This window comes from Rana temporaria, chromosome 10 (genome assembly GCF_905171775.1).
Source record: "Rana temporaria chromosome 10, aRanTem1.1, whole genome shotgun sequence".
In the NCBI taxonomy this organism is placed as follows: domain Eukaryota; kingdom Metazoa; phylum Chordata; class Amphibia; order Anura; family Ranidae; genus Rana; species Rana temporaria.
The window spans coordinates 117,652,373-117,676,640 of record NC_053498.1 but is presented as its reverse complement, the minus strand read 5'-3'; the positions used below and the strand labels follow the sequence as shown (position 1 = coordinate 117,676,640).

At 44.1% G+C, this 24,268-nt stretch overlaps 1 protein-coding gene across 2 annotated transcripts; it reads left to right on the top strand.

The window, feature by feature from the left end:
- Positions 1-7,036: 7,036 nt before the first annotated feature.
- LOC120915497 (nicotinamide N-methyltransferase-like) lies at positions 7,037-22,499 on the top strand. Of its 2 annotated transcripts, none has more exons than XM_040326057.1 (4): positions 7,037-7,133; positions 15,684-15,857; positions 17,681-17,888; positions 21,887-22,499. In XM_040326057.1, the coding sequence occupies exons 2-4, from the start codon at positions 15,701-15,703 to the stop codon at positions 22,305-22,307; spliced, it is 786 nt and encodes a 261-aa protein (XP_040181991.1). In that variant the 5' UTR covers positions 7,037-7,133; positions 15,684-15,700; the 3' UTR covers positions 22,308-22,499. The 2 variants fall into 2 exon arrangements, with proteins under 2 accessions (XP_040181991.1, XP_040181990.1); XM_040326056.1 differs by lacking the exon at positions 7,037-7,133 and adding an exon at positions 11,729-11,862.
- Positions 22,500-24,268: the final 1,769 nt, after the last annotated feature.

Sequence of the window (24,268 nt, the reverse complement as noted above, 5' to 3'; positions counted from 1 at the left end):
CTATGCACGCGCCACGGCGCACCCAGCCCCCCATGTTGAGGGTATGCGGCCTGGTGCGGTTCAGGAGGGGAGAGGTGCTTGCTCGTCCCCACCCCCTGTCCTGACCTGCTGGGCTAAGTGCTCGGATAAGGGTCTGGTATGGATTTTGGGGGGACCTCACGCAGTTTTTTTTTTTTACATTTGTGTGAAGTTCCCCTTCAAGATCATCAGAGCACAAGTCGCATGCCAAAGTCGGATCAGTTAAGACGGCGATCTGACTTTGATCCAACTAGTGATATTGAATGGGCTGAAGTAGGATCAAAGTCAGACCAAAGTAGTGCAGGGACTACTTTGAAGTCGGCACGACTTGAAATCGTACTGATATTTATGGTTGTCATTGGAAATCATGGGGAATGACTTGTCGTGCGACTTTGCAGTCTGAGTTTTCTCATATGAAAACAGTACACAGTAAACAAAAATCTTTAGTTTTGTTCATGGAGGAGTACAATTTTGGAGTTGGTCTCTTTGGAAATTTTCATTTGGAAGCCCAGGTTAACACCGAGCTGCGGGAATGAAGCTTTCACTCCCGCTTGTCAGTCCCGATTTCAGACACGATTTCAGAGACATCTTTGCAGGTTTTGCCAAGATTTTTTACCACGATTTTGCCATGATTTTACTGCAATTATGTCAGGTCAAAAGGTTACCAATGTAAAAGAATGAAAAACGCCTGTAATCTGCCAAAAAATAAGCTCCTGTACTGTTTTGCTTTAGGTGACAGAACACTCAGATGTGAACAGGGGCCATTGAAATGAATGGGATTTGTCTTGTTGGGCGTTTTTAGAGCTGAGGCTTGTGCCGCGACCATTTTTCATGACGAGAAAAATTCTATTTTTTTAATTGGTCATTAAAAACGACTGTGTGTAGGCTCCAGAGCATTTTTATTGTCGTGAAAAATGGGCATTAAAAATTTAGGACATAATCAAATTTTTCTCTTCGTTATTCCCGTCGAGAAAAGCGGTCGTGTGTAGGCTTTAAAGACGGGGAAAAAATGTGCATGCTCAGAAGCAAGTTATGAGACGGGAGCACTCGTTCTGGTTAAACTAGCGTTTGTAATGGAGATAGCACATTCGTCATGCTGTAACAGACTGAAAAGCACGAAGACTGAAAAGTGCGAATCGTCTCTCACCAAACTTTTACTAACACTAAATTAGCAAAAGCAGCCCCAAGGGTGGCGCCATCCGAATGGAACTTCCCCTTTATAGTGCCGTTGTACGAGTTGTACGTCACCACGCTTTGCTCAAGCATTTTTTTTTTCACGATCATGTGTATGCAAGCAGGGCCGGTGCAAGGATTTTTGCCAACTAAGGCAAAGGAGCATTTTGCCGCCCCTCCCGGTGCGCGCACACGCATGCACACGCGCACACACGCACGCACACACAGACACACACACACACATACATTATATAAAATGCAATGCAGAATACCAGCAGTTACAAACCCCAGCAATAATACATTATACAGGCTGCTTAATATATTATTGCAAGGATTTTGAGTTTTTTTTAAACAGGAAACTTTAAAACAGATCCCCTTACCTGTTTCTGAAGCCTTGTAAGTCGCCGCGGTGGCTCTGCGGGGGTGTATCCGGCCTGTGTGGTGAGCGCAGCGTAGACTCGTCCTTCAGATCCCGCCTGCAGCGGCAGCCCACACACACTGCTGCCCGCCTGCCCCCCAGGACAAACCACCCCCCCTCCATTAATACAGACCCCCCCTCAGGACAAACCTCCCCCTCCATTAGTACAGACTCCCCCCCATTAGTACAGACCCCCCCTCCATTGGTACAGACTCTCCCCCCTCCATTGGTACAAACTCCCCCCCCTCCTTTGGTCCAAACTCCCCCCCCCTCCATTGGTACAAACTCTCCCCCTCCCTCCATTGGTACAAACTCTCCCCCCCCTCCATTGGTACAAACTCTCCCCCCCCTCCATTGGTACAGCCTCCCCCCTCCATGAGTACAGCTTCCCCCCCTTCATTAGTACAGACTCCCTTAATTAGTTCATACATCAGTTCAGACACCCCCTCCAGAAGTACAGACACACCCCACCCCCTTCATTAGTTCCTACACAGTTCAGACACCCCCTCCAGAAGTACAGACACACCCCACCCCCTTCATTAGTTCCTACACAGTTCAGACACCCCCTCCAGAAGTACAGACACACCCCCCCTTCATTAGTTCCTACACAGTTCAGACACCCCCTTCAGAAGTACAGACACCCCCCCTTCATTAGTTCCTACACAGTTCAGACACCCCCTCCAGAAGTACAGACACCCCCCCCCCCTTCATTAGTTCCTACACAGTTCATACATACGAGTAGCAGAGAATCTGTTAGCAGATGGACAGCTTTCTGAGCCCCTCCAGAAGTACAGACTCACCCTCCATTAGTACATTACAAACAGAAGAAGATGCTGACATGGACGGTGACTGGTGGAGAGAGCGGCTGCGGTGTTCAGAGAGACGCCGACAAGGAGAGGAAGAGGAGGGAGGGGAGCAGTGAGCACTCTGGCGCATCGCTGTGGCGCCTGGGTGAACTGCACCCTGCGCAGCTGTCTCAGATAGGTGATCGGTCGGTCGGTCCTTCAGTTTTCCGCCCTGTATCCATGGCGGCGCTGGCGCCGTAAGGCAAAGGCCATTGTTGCATTGCGCTAGCGCCGGCCCTGTATGCAAGGCAGGCTTGACAAGAATCACGTCGAGAAAAACGTTGTTTTTTCCATGACATTGAAAACGGTCAAGTGTACGCGGCATTAGAGCAGAAAAATGACCAAAAATGCCTAGGTGTGAACAGAGCCTTAATCGGATGTTGAAAGTTGTGTACACACTATACGAAAATCAAACGATCGTGCCTCGTATTGGATTTTTTTTCCCGATTTTATTATGCTACCATGTACCCCTACTCATTCACATGGGAGGGGAGGATTCAAATAAGCCCCCCCCCCCCAACCCCCGTCCACAGACCCCCACAACCACTGGCCAGGGTTGTCCCCATCAACATAAATGAAGCAAAGAAATTAGGAAACACAAGGAAATTAGGGAAGAGCGTTTGCCTTTCACTGCTGGGGCTAATGCTTAAAGAGGAAGTAAACCCTCTTTTTTTTCAAGACAAAGGCATAATGAGCTAGTATGCATAGCATACTATCTTATTATGAAGTACTTACCTGAGATCGAAGCCTCCGCAGCGGTGCTCGTTGTCCTCCTCCATCAGCGCCATCTCTCCAGGAGTGACTTCCGCATATCGCGGCTCCGGCGCTGTGACTGGCCGGAGCCACGATGACGTCACTCCCGCACATGCGCGCGGGTGACACCACTAACGGCATGATCACCGTTAGAAGCGGCACGCTCAGTGCGCCTGCATGCCGTTGTCTACGGCGCATTTGCAAATATCTCCTAAACCGTGTAGGTTTAGGAGATATTTGTTGCACCTACAGGTAAGCCTTAATCTGTCTGTAAGGGTTTACAACCACTTTAAAAAGAACCTAATGAATATAGAATTATCCACCACCCCTTATTTACAATGGATTTGTCTTTGAATGATCAAATCAATGAGGGTATAGCATCAGTTTTCATTGTTACTTCTAAACAGGCGAAAAAAACGTGAAAATATCTGCGCTAACTTAAAATAATACAAAAGAAAAAAAGCCGCTACCCTGTTTCCCCAAAAATAAGACCTACCCTGAAAATAAGACCTAGCGTTATTTTCCAGGAGGGCTGCAATATAAGCCCTACCCTGAAAATAAGCCCTAGTTAAAAATGCTTGTAAAATCCTATAATCTACTCTATTATAGTAGTATATAATGTACAATGTGTGTGGTTCTGTAATATAATTGCGGGGAAGGAGAGCTCCGGCGGGTAACAGAAGCACAGATCGGCTCTATACCAAAGGTATTTGGCACAATTATATTACAGAAACACACACATTGTACATTATATAATACTGTAATAGAGTGGATTATAGGATTTTACAAGCATTTTAACTCAGTTCACATTGGGGATTCCTGACAGGCAGGGAGGGAGAGGGGGAGAGAAGACATCAAATTACATAGTAAGACCTACCCCGAAAATAAGCCCTACTGTGTCTTTTGTTGGCATAATTAATATAAGACCCGGGCTTATTTTCGGGGAAACACGGTAGCACAATATGTGGATCAAACAAGCAAAAAGTATAAAGTTCAATAGTGCAGCGCTACAAAAATTATTAATAAAATAAAACAAAACAGTGTCCAAATAAGTAAAGTCTTCAAAGTGTTGAAAACAGAGAACCTCCACCGAGATTTCAGTGTGCAGATAAGGAAACACACCACACCCTGTGCAGTCAAACTGCTTACCAGAAAGACCTCATTATAGGCATGTAGAAATAAATAATGCAGGGATCAATGGCAGTCGCACTTCCAATCGGAAAGTAATAATCCACAAACCACATCAAGGATAAGGAAGCATCCAAAACTCATAAGGATCCAAAGATATATATTGCGTTCATCAGCAACAGGATAACCAAAAAAATGCAGAGAGGAAGCACAATAGTGAAGCCCGTAGGTATAAGCAACATGCAATTTATTGTATTGTACTCACAAACAAGACGGATTAACAGGCATTAAAAACATAGAGAGTTCCGTGGAGCATAGCGTACATGTGTCAGGTCAAGCTGACCTGACACATGTACGCTATGCTCCACGGAACTCTCCACCATTGGTTGCCACTGCTATTAACCACTTCCCGCCTGGTCAATAGTGAATTGACGTCCGGGAAGTGGTTTCGTTATCCTGCAGGATAACAGCCACCGCACGCCTGGGGGGTGCGCATCGCGGCGATCGTGATGCTGTCTGACCAGGCCCGTATTTACTCACTTTGCCGCCCCAAGGCCGGGTCCTTCAATGCTGTGCCCGCCGCACACAATCCGCCTGACACTGGGAAGCAGGGGGGGGGGGGGGTGCTGCTGCCGAATATGACATTGAGAGGCAGGGGGTGCTGCTGCCGAAAATGAATTTGAGAATCGGGGGGGGGGGGTGTTGCTGCCTAAAATGACATTGATCAGTGGGGGGTGCTGCTGCCGAAAATGACAAAATGACATTGAGAACCAGGGGGGGGGGATTGCTCCCAAAATGAAAGTGTCCTCTCCTCTCAGCTGCAGTGCCACCCCTGCACCCACTGCCGCCCCGAGGCCTGGCCTTGTTGGCCTTGTCTGGAATCCGGCCCTGTGTCTGACACACCGCTACACTGATCTCAGTAAAGAGCCTCTTTACCACGTCGTCAGCCGTGTCCGTGTCCACGGCTGATCACTCGCGTCTGATCAGCTGCTCTCCTGACGTGCCGATAGTTTATCAATGCAGCCCCCCCTCGGATCACTGCACAGGACCACAAGCATGCCGCCCAGGACCACCAGGGATGGGCATCCACACTGGACCACCAGGTATGCCCCCTAGACCACCAGGGAATGCCAATCTGTGCCAAGGCAGCTGCCAATCAATGCCCAGGCAGCTGCCAACCAGTGTCCACTCAAAATCCCTGCCAGTGCCACCAGGGATACCCATCAGTGCTGCATATCAGTGCCGCATGTCAATGCCCATTTGTGCCCATCAGTGCCATGTATCGATGCCCATCAGTCCTGCCTATCAGTGCCCATCAGTGCCCAGCATTTCCACCTATCAGTGCCCAGCAGTGCCGCCTATCAATGTCACCCATAAGTACCCACCATTGCAGCCTTTCAGTGCCCATCAGTGTCGCCTATCAGTGCCAATCAGTGCCACCCATGAGTGCCCATCAGTGCTGCCTATCAATGCCCATCAGTGCTGCATATCAGTGCCACCCAACAGTGCCGCCTACCAGTGCCCATCAGTGCCGCATATCAGTGCCCATCGTCAGTGCCACCTCATTGGCACCGTCTCATCGGTGCTGCCTTATCAGTGCCCGTCAGTGCCGCCTTATCAGTGCACATTAGTGAAGGGGAAAACTTACTTATTTACTAAATTTTATAACAGGTAAAAAAGAAAAACTCTAATTTTTTTCAATATTTTCGGTCTTTTTTTATTTGTATAGCAAAAAATAAAATACCACGAAAAGAAAGCTCTATGTGTGGGAACAAAATGATAGAAATTCTGTTTGGGTACAGTGTAGCATGACCGCGCAATTGTCATTTAAACAGCGACAGCACAGAAAGTTGGAAATTGGCTTGGGCAGGAAGGGGCGGAAGTGCCCGGTATTGAAGTGGTTAATCAAAGTCAGCTAGCCAATCAGGAGAGAGTGGCGGAGCGGGGTCAGGGTTCCATGTCTGAATGGACACAGGGAGCTGTGACTCAGCTCGATTGCCCCCACAATAAGCCGCTTGCTGTGGGGGCACTGAACAAGAGGGAGGGGCCAGGAACATGTTTGTTATTTTATAAAAAAAACAAGACTTTACAATCACTTTAACATTTCTCTATGTTCCATATAAGATAGAAAATCTTCATTTTTTTGAGTATAGGTCCACTTTAACCAAATTGAAAAAAAAAAATAACATGCCAATCAAAATATACAAATTACTACCTCCTCTTATCATTAATAATATATAGAGAGTGTTCACAGTGGGCTAGAATTACATGCTGCGACACACCCTACCCGTGTTTCATCGCCTTCAAATACCAATGTGAAGAAGGTAGAATTCCTTCTATGTAATACTGATTGACATGTTAGGACAGAAAAAGAATAATAAATCTGCAAAGGCACCATGGTATTTTTTTGTGTTTTAATAACTATAACTACATATAGTTATAGTTATTAAAACACAAAAAAAATGTCATGGTGCCTTTGCAGATTTATTATTAGATTATTAGTTGCTGTCGTCTTTTCCATGGTTGATCATTTTCTGTGATGCACCCCCAAAACAATCTACGTTTAACACGTTTGATCTGAGTTCGCAGACTTTCCCTCTCTTACCATGGGTAATGGTAATGACTCTCCAGCATGTAAAGGGTAAATAACATCTACAACAAATATGCAGGGATTCTCATTACACTATTGTAGTGAGGGAGGGTGTCAGCATCGGGTTTCACTGTAAATTGCGCTTAGAACCTCCACAGTAATAAGTGTAGTAGGACGCCTTCAGCTGAGCAGTGAGCACCAAATTGAGGTAAGGAAGCCATTCTGGAGCCAACACAGAAGGAAATCTTTTGAAATCTTATCAGCATCTGAATTGCACTTGTTTTATTGTTTACAGTTTTGCAAAATGTTACGTTATATGTGGTAACTGGTGCATCTGTAGTGATGGATTGTGATTTTTTTAATGCAGACTTTACCAATAAATTTATTATTAGAGGCATTTTGTATGCCTTTTTATATTGCCTACATTACATAAGATCTAACAGTATACAGTAGCTTTATTTCTATTCACAATCTCATTATTTACTGTATTTATTGGCGTATAACACTCACTTTTTTACCCTGAAAATAGAGGGTAAACTGTACCTGCGTGTTATACACAGGGGGCTGTGTAAAGTTTTTTTCCCAAAATTTCCCTCTTTAAGTTAGGGTGCGTGTTATACGCCTGTGCGTGTTATACGCCGATAAATACAGTATTTTGTGGTGGAATTTTTTCACAAAATAACACTTTTCTCAGTTTATTTGCCTAAATTGCTTCTAGCAATATATATATATATATATATATATATATATATATATATATATATATATATATTTTTTTTTTTTCTTCCTATAAATGCCCCACTATCCAGAAATAAATGTGACTTTACTTGCCTTGTTGTATTTTACTAAATTAACACCAGTTGTTTTACTCTAACATTAACAATTAAATAAATTAATGTTTTAGGAGCAGAAGTTGCAATCATTACGCATCTGCAAACATTTGCAACCAGACACAAACAAATATTTACAGCCTAATTTTAATCAGCTATGTTTAGACTAGTATTTTTTACCAAGTTATTTAAGTTATTTATTTATTGCTTTTTTTTTATTGTTTTTTTTTTAAGTTATTTAGTATCTTTTAATGCATATTACATTGGGTATATTGGGTTTCATACACATTATGTGTATGAAATTGTAAGAATTTTACCCTCCTAGATTAGATTTGAAAGTATTGATATAACAGTAGAAAAAAAAAATGATAAAGATTATAATAATTGCACTTCTACAATTTATACAACATTCTTTGTTTTCTTTTCAAGATAAATTTGGAGGTATATAACATATATGTTTTTAATGTTTTACATTGTGTTACAGGATTTTAAAAGTTTGACATTTTTGTTACTTAGTTGTACCTTAAAGGATAAGTTCACTTGAAAAAACAAATAAACAAAACATTTTTTTGCAGGTAACAAAACGTGCATGTATTATTATTATTATTATTATTATTATTATTTTAAGCCTGTAAAGCATGCAGGTCTCCTCCAGATCTGTCAGAGTATCGGTGTGCCTGTACATCCCCTTTGGGTAAGCAGATATTATCTGACAGGAAGAATCAATTAACCTCCCTGGCGGTATGATTATTTCAGCACCATTATTTTTCAAGGAACATTGTAGGCCTGTAATTCTTAGGAATAACTCACTTAAATCTGTCCAAACAAGAGTCTAGTAGACGTCTCGGGTATGATAAAGTTTGAAAAACAAAATCATAAATTATAATATAATAAATAACTATAAATAATTATAACAAATAATAATATAATTATAATAAATAATATTCAATAATGCAATCAAATCAAAAACACTGAAATTTTCTCAGTTGCAGAATTGTCACTGTCATTACTTTTATTTTTTTATGACGAATTTCCCCACAAATCGCTATCGCACAATTCTGCAAGTGATTATAATTTATTATCGCTGTTTTCTAGCTGCTCTAAAACCACTTTGGACATAAAGGGACACTTTTTGGTTGCTATGGACAATCTACAGTTTGCAGGGAGAAAGAACAGTTTTTATTATACAAAAGTACATGTAGGGCACTGGGCAGACCACTAGCAGGGCTGGACTGGGACAAAAATTTGGCCCTGGACTTCATCCAGACTGGCCCACTTTGACTGGTCTCTCCCATGGCTGCCGGACAACTCCTGCACCCCCCCCCGGCCACCCAAGCCCCCTCTCCCCCTTCACTAGCCACTAGCCGTTCTACTTTATTAGAGTAGAACAGCTGGTACTGGTACTCTTATAGGCAGTACCAGTGAGGAAGCTAGACATTATTTCACCCGGGGCAAAGAATCAGTTTGGTGCCCCCCCCTTATGGGACAAGATTAGGCAGAAGTGAGAAACTCCCAGGCCATAGCTGTTGAGTCAGCTGTCTGTCCCCTCCCCCATGCTCCTCCCCCTGCTTCTTTGTCCCCCCAGGTGAGCGCTGCGTGGAGGAAGAGGAGGTGAGCGCTGTGGGAGGGGAGAGACAGAGGAGCGGAGGGGGGCGGTGGTCCGCTGTCACTGAAGCTGGCCCACTGAGCCATCGGCCCACCGGGAAACTCCCTGTAGTCCCAATGGCCAGTCCATCCCTGACCACTAGGGACAAAGGGGGTGTGTATTTTTTACATACAGTACTGTAATCTGTAAGATTACAGTATACTGTATGTAATGTGTTTATTTACTTTTTTGAATTTGGCGCCGCTCTCCGCCCCCGTGCGTCGTAACGTCGCAGGGAACAGAGATCGGCACTGTGTAAATTGAGCGAGGACGCCGCTCGCTCACACAGCGGGGATGCATCGCAGGATCCAGGGACAAGATAAGTAAACCATGCCTGTGGACACTGCGAGGCGATCCCGAGTCTGGCTCGGGGATACCGATTTTGGTCCTGAAATCTTACCCCGAGCCAGACTCGGGAATACCGCCAGGGGGGTTAATCACCACGGCGCTCCACGGTTCATTGAGAACTTCAACTTCATTTTTTTTTTACTAGTAATGTGATTTTTATCGTGACTGCGACATTGTGGCGGACACATCGGACACTTTTGACACTTTTTTGGGACCATTGAGATTTATATAGTGATCAGAACTAAAAATAGCCACTGATTACTGAATAAATGGCACTGGCAAAAAAGGGGATTAACACTAGGGGGTGATCAAAGGGTTAAGTGTGTTCCCTGGGATTGTTTCTAACTGTATTGGGCCTGAGCTGACTGGAGGAGGCGAGAGATCGCTGTTACTAATCACTAGGAACAGCAGATCTCTCTCTCTAACTCCTCTGTCAGAACAGGGATCTGTCTGTTTACATTGACAGATCCTCGTTCTGGCTCTCGTTCCCACGATCGCGGGTGGCCGGCAGACATCGCTGGCCACGTACATCGGAGCCCCCGCCATACAGCGTGCGTGCGCCTGCTAAGTCTTCTTAAAGGAGCCAACGTACACCTACGGTGATTTGCAGGTCGGCAAGTGGTTAAAGCAAGTTTGTCACCTGATATGTAGGATTATAACATTTAGTGGAATCATGAGACACAGCAGAAATATCTTTATTTTATAGACATAAAGCAAAAGTGTGAGATATATATATAAAAAAAATTAACATACATACTCACTAGGGATGAGCTTTGAGTTTGAGTCTAACTCATGTTCGACTCGAACATTGCCTGTTCGCCTGTTCGGCAAACAACAAACAATTTGTGGTGTTCGCGGCAAATTCGAAAAGCCGCGGAACACCCTGTTACAGTCTATGGGAGAAATCTAAAGTGATAATTTTAAAGGCTAATATGCAAGTTATTGTCCTAAAAAGTGTTTGTGGACCTGGGTCCTGCCCCAGGGGACATGTATCAATGCAAAAAAAGTTTTAAAAATGTAAGTTTTTTCGGGAGCAGTGCATTTAATAATGCTTAAAGTGAAACAATAAAATTAAAATATTCCTTTAAATTTCGTACCTAGGGGGGGTGTAAAGTTAGCATGTGAAATAGCGCATGTTTCCCGTACTTAGAACTGTCTCTGCACAAAGTGTCCACTCCTTGCCCCCTTACATGCCACATTTGGCATGTAATTTTTTTGGGGGGTTAGTGGGGGCTTCAGGAGGAGTGGGACTTCCTGTCCCACGTCCTCTTTCCGCCGAGGGGCTGGTAAGGCGAATAGCTTAATCGCCTTATTGCAGCCCCTCCCTGTAGGCGAGCGCCTGTCCAATCGGACGGTGCCGCGACGCTCGTGCATGCGCAGTGCCACTTGCGCATGCGCAGTGCCGCTCGCGCATGCACAGTGAGTGCCCGGCCGTGAAGCCGAAAGCTGTCACTGCCGGGTGCCCACACTAGGAATAAAGAGGGGGGGCGAGGAGCGGAGCCCCGGCCGGCGCCACGCTGGAACTGTGGAGCAGGTAAGTGTCTGTTTATTAAAAGCCAGCAGCTACACTTTTTGTAGCTGCTGACTTTTAATAAACTTAAAAAAAGGCTGGAACACCCCTTTAAGTGGTTAAACTCATAACTGGTGTAGGTTATCCCACGCTCCCTAATCTGTTCCTAAAGTTTCTATGTGCTAATCAATAGGCTGCAAACCAAAAAATGGTGTTCCCACAACTGAAAAGTGAATCAAGAGTGCAAATTGGCTGCACCTAACAATTCATTACATCAAATAATAAATGTCAATGATAAACATCCAATTGTGAACATTCATATGTGCTTATGTGCAAATCTTCTTGCCTCCTTCCTGAAGAAACTGTCTGACAGATATGGTGAAACATGTCACAATGTGACAGACATGGTGAAACAAACAGCAGTTTCTTCAGGAAGGAAAGGTGGAGGAAAGAGGATTTACACATAAGCACATACAAGTCCCACCAGCACAGCATAGCCCAGTGAGGGGGAGGAAGATAGAAGGAGACTGATCAGTGAGGAGTCTGGATTTGAACCCAAGCAGAGGAAGGTGATTTTAGATCTGGAAAGAGGTCTATATTGGAGGTGAGCACAGTAATGAACGGGGGTGGGAGTCACTGCACATTTTATTATATAAGACCCACAAGGGTGAAAAATAATATCATATAAGGAGCACAATGTCATATAAGGAGCACATCTATAAAGAAATGCTCACGTATAAAAAAGAAAATATACATATGAACTTTATTTTCACAGAAAAATGTACATTATAATTTGTTTATTTTGATCGCTATATTTTGTTTATTTTGGTAATTTATCACTTATGTTGCTGAATGTTCACAATTGGATGTTTATCACTGAAGTTTATGAATTGATGTAATTTATTGTTAGGCGTAGCCAATTTGTACTCTAAGGCTGCATTCCCATCTTTGCGTAGGCGATATGCCTCGTATTGCGGCGACATGAAATAGGCGTTTTGTCCCGCGATTTGCGGCGACAAAACGCGCCGTTTTTAAGCCTTGTTTTTTGCTGGAGGGGTGATTTTAGCATTGTCGGCTATGCCCGAACGCCGGCTATGCCCGAACGCCGAAGCCGAAGAGAAAAAAGGGTCCTGGACTTGTTTTGAGCTTCAGGCGTTTCGGCGTTCGGCGTGGAGATGTGAACCATCTCCATAGCCGACAATGTAAAATCACCCCTCCAGCGTATTAGGGGCTGCTGCGGCGTCGCGCTTCAGGCGTATATACGCCAAGGTGTGAATGGAGCCTAAGATTTAAAGTCATGTATTCATTTTATTATTCACTAACACTGTGATACTGATCACTTACTTATAATTCTTTATGTCAATTAGTCTTTATGTATTTGTTTTATTGTTCACTAATGCTGTGATACTGATCACTTATTTATAATTCTTTATGTTAATTACTATTTATGTATTTGTTTTATTGTTCACTAACGCCAGGCCCGGACTGGGACAAAAAATAGGCCAAGGCATTTTAGACTGAGCAGCCGGGGGGGTCGTGACGGCGGCGCTTTGCGGTGGCGGTTAATGATCGGATGTGGGGTTCCAGCACCTTGTACCTCTGGACCCCTTTACATTACACAGCACTCTGCACCTCCGGACCCCTTTACATTACACAGCACCCTGCACCTCTGGACCCCTTTACATTACACAGCACTCTGCACCTCCGGACCCCTTTACATTACACAGCACTCTGCACCTCCGGACCCCTTTACATTACACAGCACCCTGCACCTCTGGACCCCTTTACATTACACAGCACTCTGCACCTCCGGACCCCTTTACATTACACAGCACTCTGCACCTCCGGACCACTTTACATTACACAGCACTCTGCACCTCTCTAAAAGAGAAGTATTTTTTTTTCCATATTCATACTTACCTAGATTGATGCAGCATCGTTCCAATGCTGCATCCATCCCCCGGCACCTCTACACTGAAAACCAAGTGATCGAACATCGCCAACCACTTGGTTTTCAGAGCTCTGTGAGCAGAGAGCTGTAGACTGTCAGTTACAGCTCTCTGCTCATCTCTCTTCTCGGTCACTGGAGTGCTGGGCTGTGGATTAGCGGGAAACGATCGGATCATCGGCTTGCTGAGAGGCTGAATGGGGTATCAGTCCAGGCACCTGGTGGATCCAGGCTTTATTGTCACGATGACGTGGTGTCTGAACTGATATTGGTGACTTCAGTCAGCTCTCTGCTGAAAATGGGTCACCGGAATGCAAAACGAATTGCACTCCTGTGATCCATAGTAGAAGCCCAGCCAACAAGCTTTGGCTGGCCTTTTTCTTTAATATTTAGAGAAGATCTGTAAAAAAGGGTGGATCAAAATCCCTCCTGAGATGTGTGCAAACCTGGTCACCAACTTGGGGATCAAATACTTATTTTACTCACTGAATTGCAACTCAATTTATAACATTTGTATCATGTGGGTTTTTTTCTGGATTTTTGGTTGACATTATTTAAAATACACCAATGATAAAAATTATAGACCCTTCAATTCATTGTAAGTGGACAAACTTAAAAAATCTGCAGGGGATCAAATTATTATTTTCCCCACTGTAAAGCACAGAGACAGTTTGTAAAAATCTATGATTCTTGCATCTAACAGTGAATGTAAAAGTGTCCGTAAAAATCCTATTGCCACGTACACACGACCGTTATTCATGGTCGTTTTTCACGTGATTCCTCTCAAGCCTGCCTTGCATACACACGATCGTGATAAAAAATGCTTGAGCAAAGCGCGGTGACGTACAACACGTACGACGGTTCCATTCGAATGGCGCCACCCTTTGGGCTGATTATGCAAATTTCCCTTCTCATAACTTGCTTCTGAGCATGCACGATTTTCCCCCCATTGTTAAAGCCTACACACGACCGTTTTTCACCACGAGAAAAACAATGACGTGAAAAACGAACAGAAAAATTAGAGCAGGTTCTAAATTTTTAATGGGTATTTTTACTCGTCACGAAAAATGCTCTGGAGCCTACACACGATCCTCTTTTCACAACCAATTTAAAAAATGGCATTTTCCTCATCACCAAAAAACGGTTGTGTGTACACGGCATAAGGCTACAGTTGCTCTGCCTCTCTGCTGCCTTCTCAGCCAATGGGAATGGTACTGTTCCCCCTTCCCTAGGCCGCCTAATTTGACTTTAAAACAGGAGGTGCTGGTAGCTGAAGTGGGAGAAAGAGAGAACTGGACACAGCCAGCAGTGTGGGACTGGCTTCAGCCTATCGGGACAAGAGAAGGTAAGCTGGGCTGAGCACATGTAGTCAGTGGCTTACCTTAATGGGGATACCCAGTGCCCTCCATGCACAAAGGAGAAAGGAGAGGCTGTGCTCCCTCTATCAGGGTCCCTGGCCCAGATTCTCAAAGGGCTTACGACGGCGCAACGCCATTTGTGCCATCGTAAGTCCTAATCTGGGCCGTCGTATCTATGCGACTGATTCTTAGAATCATTACGCATAGATATCCATTAGATCTGACAGGCGTAAGGCTCTTACGCTGTCATATCTTAAATGCAATTTTTTTTCCTGCCGCTAGGTGTCGCCTCGTCGTTTTCCCCGTCGTCTATGCAAATGAGCTATTTACGCGAGATTCCCGAATGTACGCACAGTCGACGCAGTGAATTTACGACGTTTCCGTAAGCGTAAACTTGCCCCTGTTATATGAGGGGTAAGTTTACAAAGGTCCGTCGTATGCCATGTTAAGCATGGCGTCGGGTCAGCGTCGTCTTTTTCCGTCGTTTTCCTAACTCGTTCGCGAATAGGACTTTACATCAATGACGCTCACGTCGGCGTCATTGACGTTTTCCGTCGTGAGCTGGAGCATGCGCACTGGGCTATTTTTACGCCCGGTGCATGCGCAGTTAGATCGGGGCGGGGGCGCGCTTAATTTAAATACAAGCCACCCCCTTTGAATTACGCGGCCTTACCCCGGGCCATTTACACTACGCCGCCGCAAATTACGGAGCAAGTGCTTGGAGAATCCGGCACTTGCTCCAGTAATTTGCGGCGGCGTAGTGTAAATGGCTTACGCTACTCCGCCGCGGATTCTGCGAGAATCTGGGCCACTGTGTTTTAGAGGATTTCATATTGATTTTTTTTCTGCATTTGAAAGTATATTTTAGAATGTATAATAAAAACGTAACTACAATGTACATTAAATTGTGTTTTTATAGGAAAGTTAAGAATCAGGCGTTGAGGCAAATGTTGTTGTTTTTTTCACTTTTGGTGGCACTGATACCCCAAGCTAAATATATTACTGGCTACCACTACTCTTGGCTCTGCAAGATACTGGCCTGCAAAATTCTGACTTTCGAACAACAATAGAGTACCATCCATGGTACAAACTGACCCATTCTCAATTTTGTACACACAGGGTGGTCGACAAACAGCATGGAGGTTTCATCTACATCAGAAAATCATGTATATGACAAGGATTTTGATCCCAAAAAATACCTAGAAATGTTCTACACAGTAGAAACTAAAGCCCATGAAATGGACAAGGAGTCAGTTTTCCTGCTTACATTTATGAAAAATGTATTCTCAACAGGTATGTAATACTAAAAAAATTATACCAAAAAAATGGCACCTTTTGGTGATAAGAACAAACAGCTGCCCCCTTTAAAGTGAACAAATCAATGAACTGTGTAAAATTATAAAATAAAGAATAAGGTGCTATATATGTTCATGTAAAAAACTAGCACAAAGACAACACTGCATAAAACTTAAAACGGAGTTCCACTCAAAAATGGAACTTCCGCTTTTCGGAACCCTCCCCCCTCCGGTGTCACATTTGGCACCTTTCAGGGGGGAGGGGGGTGCAGATACCTGTCTAAGACAGGTATTTTTTTTGCATTTACAAACAGATATAAAATAATTTAAATGTATATAACAGACCATAAGGAACCAAATAGTTTAACTGGTTGCCGACCAGCCGCCGTCGTTTTATGGCGGAAAGGTCGGGTCCCCTGCGCGAGAGCCCGTACAATAACGTTGGCTCTCTAAGCGGCCACTAGGGGCCACTCCCCGCTCGCCCAGGGAACTCCCCACACACCCCACACACCCAGGGAATGTACTTAACCCCTTCCCCGCCCCCTAGTGTTAACCCCTTCACTGCCAGTGGCATTTTTATAGTAATCCAATGCATTTTTATAGCACTGATCGCTATAAAAATGCCAATGGTCCCAAAAATGTGTCAAAAGTGTCCGAAGTGTCCGCCATAATGTCGCAGTACCGGAAAAAAATCACTGATCGCCGCCATTACTAGTAAAAAAAAAATATTAATAAAAATGCCATAAAAATACCCCCTATTTTGTAAACGCTATAATTTCAATCAATAAACGCTTATTGCGATTTTTTTTTACGAAAAATATGTAGAAGAATACGTATCAGCCTAAACTGAGGAAAAAAATGTTTTTTTATATATTTTTGGGGGATATTTATCAAGCAAAAAGTAAAAAATATTGGCCCAGATTCAAGAAGCTATTGCGCCCGCGCAACCATAGGTTGCGCGGCGCAATAGCTGTTTTGCTCCCGCGTAGCGAATGCCCCTGATTCAGGAACATCGCTACGCGGACTGCAGCCTAGGATATGACAGACATAAGCCTCCTTATGCCTTCATATCTCAGGCTGCATTCTTGCGTTGGCCGCTAGGGGGCGCGGCCATTGTGATCGGCGTATAGTATGCAAATTGCATACTACCACCGATTCACAAAAGTTGCGCGGGCCCTGCGCACGCAAGGTACGGAGTTTCCGTACGGCGACTTTAGCGCAAGGCTGCTCCTGCTAATAGTAGGAGCAGCCAATGCTAAAGTATAGCCGCCCTTCCCGCTCGTGAAATTTAAATTTCACGTCGTTTACGTAAGTGATTCGTGAATGGCGCTGGACGCCATTCACGTTGAATTAGAAGCAAATGACGTCCTTGCGACGTCATTTGCCGCAATGCACGTCGGGAAAGTTTCCCGACGGAGCATGCGCTGTTCGCTCGGCGCGGGAGCGCGCTTAATTTAAATGATTCCCGCCCCCGGCGGGATCATTTACATTAGGCGCCCTTACGCCAGGCTAATTAGCATAGCGCCCGCGCAATTTATGGAGCTACTGCTCCGTGAATCGCGGGCAAATCGAAATATTTGCGTGGGCGCTGATCAAATACCACCAAAAGAAAGCTCTAATTGTGGGAAAAAAAGGACGCCAATTTTGTTGGGGAGCCACGTCGCACGACCGCGCAATTGTTAGTTAAAGCGATGCAGTGCCGAATCGCAAAAAGTGCTCTGGTCTTTGACCAGTAATATGGTCCGGGGGTTAAGTGGTTAACTTCTTTGTTAGGATTTACATGTCATTTAAAACGGTAAAAATATTTGTTTTCTTTTTTAGGTCGCGTGGAAGGCAATAGTCTTATAGAGTTTGGTGCTGGTCCCACTATATATTTTATTTTGTCTGCTTGTGAAAACTTCAAGCAGATATACCTTACAGATTATTTAGAAGGCAACCTGAAGGAAATAGAGAAATGGATAAAAGGTGATAAGGAGGCCTATGATTGGTCCAAATACCTAAAATATGTCTGTGACATTGAAAACCACAGGTATGTACTAAACATCTATTAATGGACACTAGATATCGATGAGTTCACATGAGTTTGGCTCTCCAAAAGAATTGTTTATTTCTGTCAATTCAAATAAAAATCTGTGTCCTCTTTGTCCTGCCTTGTCACACGGACAGCTGATTTGATAAGTTATATACAGGAGTAGATTTATTAAAACAGGTGCACACAGAATCTGGTGCAGCTGTGCATAGTTTCCAATCAGCTTCTAACTTAAAGCAGAGTTTATCCCAAAAGTGGAACTTCCACTCATCGGATCCCCCCCCCCCCTCCGGTGCCGCAATTGTCACCTTTCGGGGGGAGGGGGGACAGGATATCTGTCAAAGACAGGTATCCTTTCCCACTTCCGGGAGTGCGGGCCACGGGTGACGTCAGTGCGTGTGTTCCCTCCTCCTCCCCCGGCCGCCGGGCCAGTAGGAGAGAGGAGCGGGACTCGCGTATGCGCAGTAGGGTTCCCAGCGTGAAGCTGAAAGGCTACACTGCCGGGCACCCTTATGCGCAATGGCGGTGGCAGCACTCGACAGCTGATGGAAACATCAGCTGCGGGTGCCGACATCGCTGGACGACAGGACAGGTCTATTTATTAAAAGCCAGCAGCTGCAGTATGTGTAGTTGCTGGTTTTTCATTTTTTTTATTTTGCCCGGAACACCGCTTTAAGCTTCTTCAATTAAAAGAGTTGTAATAGAAAATTTATTTTTTCATAATAAGCATTCTTTACCTGCAGATATTCCTCTTTTCACTTCCTCATTGTTTGTTTTTGCTCAGAAGTTGCTCTATTTCTTCTCTGTTCTGTTCACTTCCTGCTTGTCTGATTTTACTGACCACCGTGAAGGGAGGGTTTACTGCGGTGGTCAGTGACGTGCTCGCCCCCTCCTGGGAACTACATCTGTGTGGCAGGACGCTCTATACGTGTTAGAGACTTCAAGGAGGTGTGAATTACTGGGCGTGCCGCAATGCATACTGGGAAAAGTAGTTCTTACATGAACGAGCGCCGCAAACCATGAAGTGAATAAGAGAACAGAAACTAGAACGTCGGAGGTGATATAGATGAAGGAATTTAATAGGTATTTACTCGTTTTTTAACATAATCATTACACTATTCTGTCTGTCTACCTTGCAGACATTAATTTTAGGCAAAAAAAAAATTTCCTTTACAATTCCTTTAAGCTTTGCCAATAAAACCTGGACACTGATTGGTTACTATGCACAGTTGCACCAGATTCTGTAAGCATCGGTTTTAATAAATCTCCCCCACAATGTAATATTATTAATCACTGGTCTAATATCATACATTTTGGAAGTTTGGGCAGAAGTCTTTAGGCATACATGGACAAAGTTTTCATATTTCAAGGACAAGGGCCTCATCCCCACATCCCTTGCTCAGTGGTTGTTGGGGTTTCAGGTGGGGGGCTTATTGGAATCTGGAAACCCCCTTTAACAAAGGGGACCTCCAGATCCCAGCGCCCCTATGTGAATTGGTAACAGGGTACATTATACCCCTACCATTTCACCCAAAAAAGTGAGAAAAAAGGAAAAAAAACACACACACAATGTTGGGACAAGGGTCTGGTATGAATTTTGGTGGGAACCCCACGCCATTTTTTATTTATTTGGTGCAGGGTTCCCCTTAATATTAATACCAGACCCAAATGGCCTGGTAATGGACTGGGGGGGAATCCATGTCGTTTTTTTTATGACTTTTATCTGAAATGCCGGGACCTGACAATTCATTATAGCCGCGAATAGTTTTAAATTACTTTTTTTCCTTTAGAAATGTCATTTTGTGCAGGGACTGTTATAAACACGAGAAACATGCGCTACTTTACAGGCATACTATAGACACCCCCAGGTACGAAATTTAAAGGAATATTTCACTTTTATTGTTTCACTTTAAGCATTATTAAGCAAAATCACTGCTCCCAAAAAAACTGGCATTTTTAAAACTTTTTTGCATTGATACATGTCCACTGGGGCAGGACCCGGGTCCTCAAACACTTTTTATGACAATAACTTGCACATTAACTAGGGTTGTCCCGATACCACTTTTTTGAGACCGAGTACAAGTACCGATACTTTTATTCAAGTACTCGCCGATACCGTATAGCGATACTTGTTTTTAATGTCATGTGACACAATTTTTTTTTCCTTTTTTTTTTTTTACAGTGATTTTTTTTAGGGGGGGGTGGGGTTGTAGTGGATTGTCAGTGTGTTTTGGTTTGTTTTTTATATTGTATTTACATTTTATTTTTTAAATTATTTATTGCAATTTTTTTTTTTTTTATCAGCCCTGTTGGGGGGGCTTTGGTGAGATATCGTGGGTCTTAACAGACCTCTGACATCTCCCCTTTAAGACAGAGAAAGGGACTAAGGACACAGATTCCCCAGTCCCTTTCTCTGCAGCCTCAGCTGAAATGAATGGACAGAAGCTCCACTCCATTCATAAACTGAAGCATCGTAATCACAGGTTACAATGCTCAGTTATGTGAATGGACAGTCAGTGATCACTGACCCTGTCCATTCGGAAAAGGTAGGAGCAGCTAAATCCTAGCTCCGCTCTCCTTCCTGACAAATTGAGGGGGGAGATCGGCACGAAGGGGGGAGAAGACGGCTCGGGGGGAGCGCACAGCACGAAGGGGACAGAAGACGTCACGGGGGGAGAGAAGATGGCACGGGGGGAGCACAGCACAGAGTTGGACAGAAGACGGCAGGGGGGAGAGAAGATGGCACGGGGGACGGCACGGGGGGAGAGAAGATGGCATGAGGGGGAGCACAGCACGGATTTGGACAGAAGACGGCAGGGGGGAGAGAAGATGGCATGGAGGAGAGCACAGCACGGAGGGGAGAAGACAGCTCGGGGGGAGAGAAGATGGCACGGAGGGGGACAGAAGACAGCAGGGGGGGGAACACAGCACGGAGGGGGACAAGACGGCATGGGGGACGAGAAGACAGCACGGGGGACGAGAAGACAGCAAGGGGGGGGAAGAAAACACTGAGAAGACTTGTAACTCCCCCCACCACCCGATACCTGACTGCCCAGGTATCTGGTGAAGCATTGGAGCATTTCCCCCGAGTACAAGTACTCGGGAAATGCTTGGTACCGATACCGATACTAGTATCGGTATCGGGACATCCCTAATATTAACCTTTAAAATGAGCACTTTGTCCATAAAGACATGGATGAGCAAGTTTGGGGTGGAGGAACTTGACTGGCCCTGCCCCGGAAGAAGTCCTTGTAGTGACGAAACCAGTTGGGCGACTAGACACTATCTACGCCACCGCGAGTTCTTTTAAACTTTGAATTTTAAACTGCAGTTGTTATGCTTTATATGTACTGTGTATCTTATGTTGTGCACAGTGTCTGAATAAAACACTTTTTTTTTTTTTAAATAAGGGGGGGGCTAGGGGGTTGCTGTATGCAGAAGATTTTTTTACCTTTATGCATATAATGTATGAAGGTTAGAAAACTTGAGCCTTTACGACCACTTAAAGGGATTATTCTTCAGATGTACATGATAAGGAAGATGGAGTGGTTTACTCCTCTGTTCACAGACACAGTGTACAGTACTGATCCAAACAGCTTTGTACCATTTGATCTCTGTAATAATCAATTACAGTGATCACATGATACAGAGCTGCTCAGATTGGCTCTGTGCACTGTTTCTGTGAACTCAGCTGACCAATGATGGTTCAGTTCACAGTCATCAATGGGTGCAATGGCTACCACAGGGTGTTTCTGGAGTAACGTTTACAAACCTATGATCTTACAATTATAATTTACATTGCTTTCCCACTATCAGTGTTGGATTTTAGTGCACAAATCTCTCTTTTGAAGAACTGAGTTTCAATTATCTAGATACTTTGATAAAATACAAATTTTAACATGGTCATTTTTTTTTAATACCTTTAGAATATTAAACATATAAATACTGCAAAATATATATTTAAAAATATTTTTTCTGTACATTATTTTCAATTCTAGGTCCACAGAGGAGGAGAAGGCAGAGAAGATACGCAGGAAAGTCTCACTAATGAAGTGTGATATCACCAAATCCAATCCCCTAGAACCAAATTCCCTTCCCCTGACGGACTGTGTGATCGTTTCTTCGTGTCTCATCTGTGCTTCCAAGAATGCTGAAGAATTTAAAACTGCCCTAAAGAATGTTGTATCTCTGATCAGACCCGGGGGTCATCTAATTATCACTGATTATTTAGGAGCCTCCTATTACTTGGTCGGCGAGGCAAAGTTTCAAGTTCTGTCACTTGATGAAAATATTGTGCGAGAGGCGGTGGCTGAGAGTGGATGTGAGATTCAGGAGTTTACAACGTTTACTGACTTTGTTATTCCAGATGAAGTGTTTAATTGTAAAAATTCTTTCTGTCTTCTAGCCCGCAAACATTGAAGCCATAGAGGAAAATAATTAAAAAAAAATAGGCAAAATTAACTTTAAAGCAGTATTAAATCCCAATGCAAACATTTAAAAAAAAATGTAATTCACCAACTCTTAGATTTGTTTACTGTATTAATTTTTTTAATTTTTTTTTTAGGCTTTTTAACTTTAAAGCAGTATTAAATCTTAATACAAACATTTAAAAAAAATATGTAATTCACCAACTTTTTTTAGGCTTTTTTCCTTTGTTTTTACCTGCTGATCCAGCCAGTAAGTTATTTTTCAACTTCCTTTACCAGATCAATCATCAGCTTTTTATTAATTTCTGTAATACCTTTATCCCAAAAGGAAACAAACAGTTTGCTATAACTGCTTATGAAGTGGTTAGCTGGGGATGAGCTTTAATTTGCTAGTCAAGTCCTTCTAAATCAGCTAGTGTAATGCTACCATCTCCCCCAACTGCTGCCCGAACATGTCTGCTTTACTACTTTATTCAGAATGCAGACACCTTAAGACAGGACGTTTGTTACTGGCTGGATGACCAGGTGAAATAAAGAGAAAAAAGCCTAAAAAATAAAATAAAATAAATGCAGCCAACACATCTAAGGATTGGAAAAATGCAATTTATTACATCTTTGTTTTTGGGTTTAATACTACTTTAATGCCAAATCAATCCTTTCTATAGTGATATTTACGGTTGTCCCGATACCACTTTTTTAAGACAAAGTACAAGTACGATACTTTTTTTCAAGTACTCGCCGATACCGATTACCGATACTTTTTTTTTTATGTCATGTGTCAGTATTTTTTTTTTTTACAATTTACATTTTTCACCATTTTTTGTTGTTTTTTTTTACAATGCTTTCTTGGGGGGGGGGGGATGGATGTGTCAGTGTTTTTTTTTTATTTTAATGTGTATTATTTTTTACAATTAATTATTTTTATTATTTATTGCCATTTTTTTCCTAGCCCTTTTGGGGGGCTTTGGTGAGATATCAGGGGTCATAACAGACCTCTGATATCTCACCTTTGAGAAGGGACTAAGGACACAGATTCCCCAGTCCCTTTCTCAGCTGCACTGGAAATGAATGGACAGGAGACAGAGGCTCCTATCCATTCATAAACCGAAGCATCGTAAACACAGTTTACGATGCTCAGTCATATGAATGGACAGAGTCAGTGATCACTGACTCTGTTCATTCGGAAAAGGTAGGAGCCAGGTTTAGCGCCTGACAGAGGGGGCTGAGGAGGATATGGAGGGGGACACAGAGCACGGAAGGGGGAAGCAGCAGCACGGAAGGGGGACACGGAGCATGGAGGGGGAGAGCAGAACAGAGGACAGCAGCGGCACGGAGAGGGAGAGCAGAACAGCAGCGGCATGGAGGGGGAGAGCAGAACGGCAGCGGCACGGAGGGGGAGAGCAGAACGGCAGTGGCACGGATGGGGGACACGGAGCATGGAGGGGGGAGAGCAGAATGGAGGACAGCAGCGGCACGGAGGGGGAGAGCAGAACGGCAGCGACACGAAGGGGGAGAGCAGAACGGCAGCGGCACGGAGGGGGGGACACAGGAGCATGGAGGGAGAGAGCAGAACGGATGGGGAAACTGGAGGAGGATACAGGGAAAGTCAGGTATCGGTAAAGTATCAGAACATTTTCCCCAAGTACAAGTCCTCGGGGAAATGCTTGGTATCGGTCCCGATACCGATACAACCCTAGTGATATTTAATTCAAATTTTCTAAATAAATTTCATTAGTAGATGTAGTGATCACCCCTGGAGGGGCCACTGTGAAATATGTTGGATCCCCCTTACCTGTTGTAACGACACCCCAAGTTTGAAAGGGGTTAACGTCGTTTAGGACATTCCATACCCAAACACAAAGGCAGCTACCGAACACTCCAACCAGCTGAACAAGAAATCCATACGAATAATTCTCCCCCCCAAGTACGAGATGAGGCTCTGTGTTGAGGGTC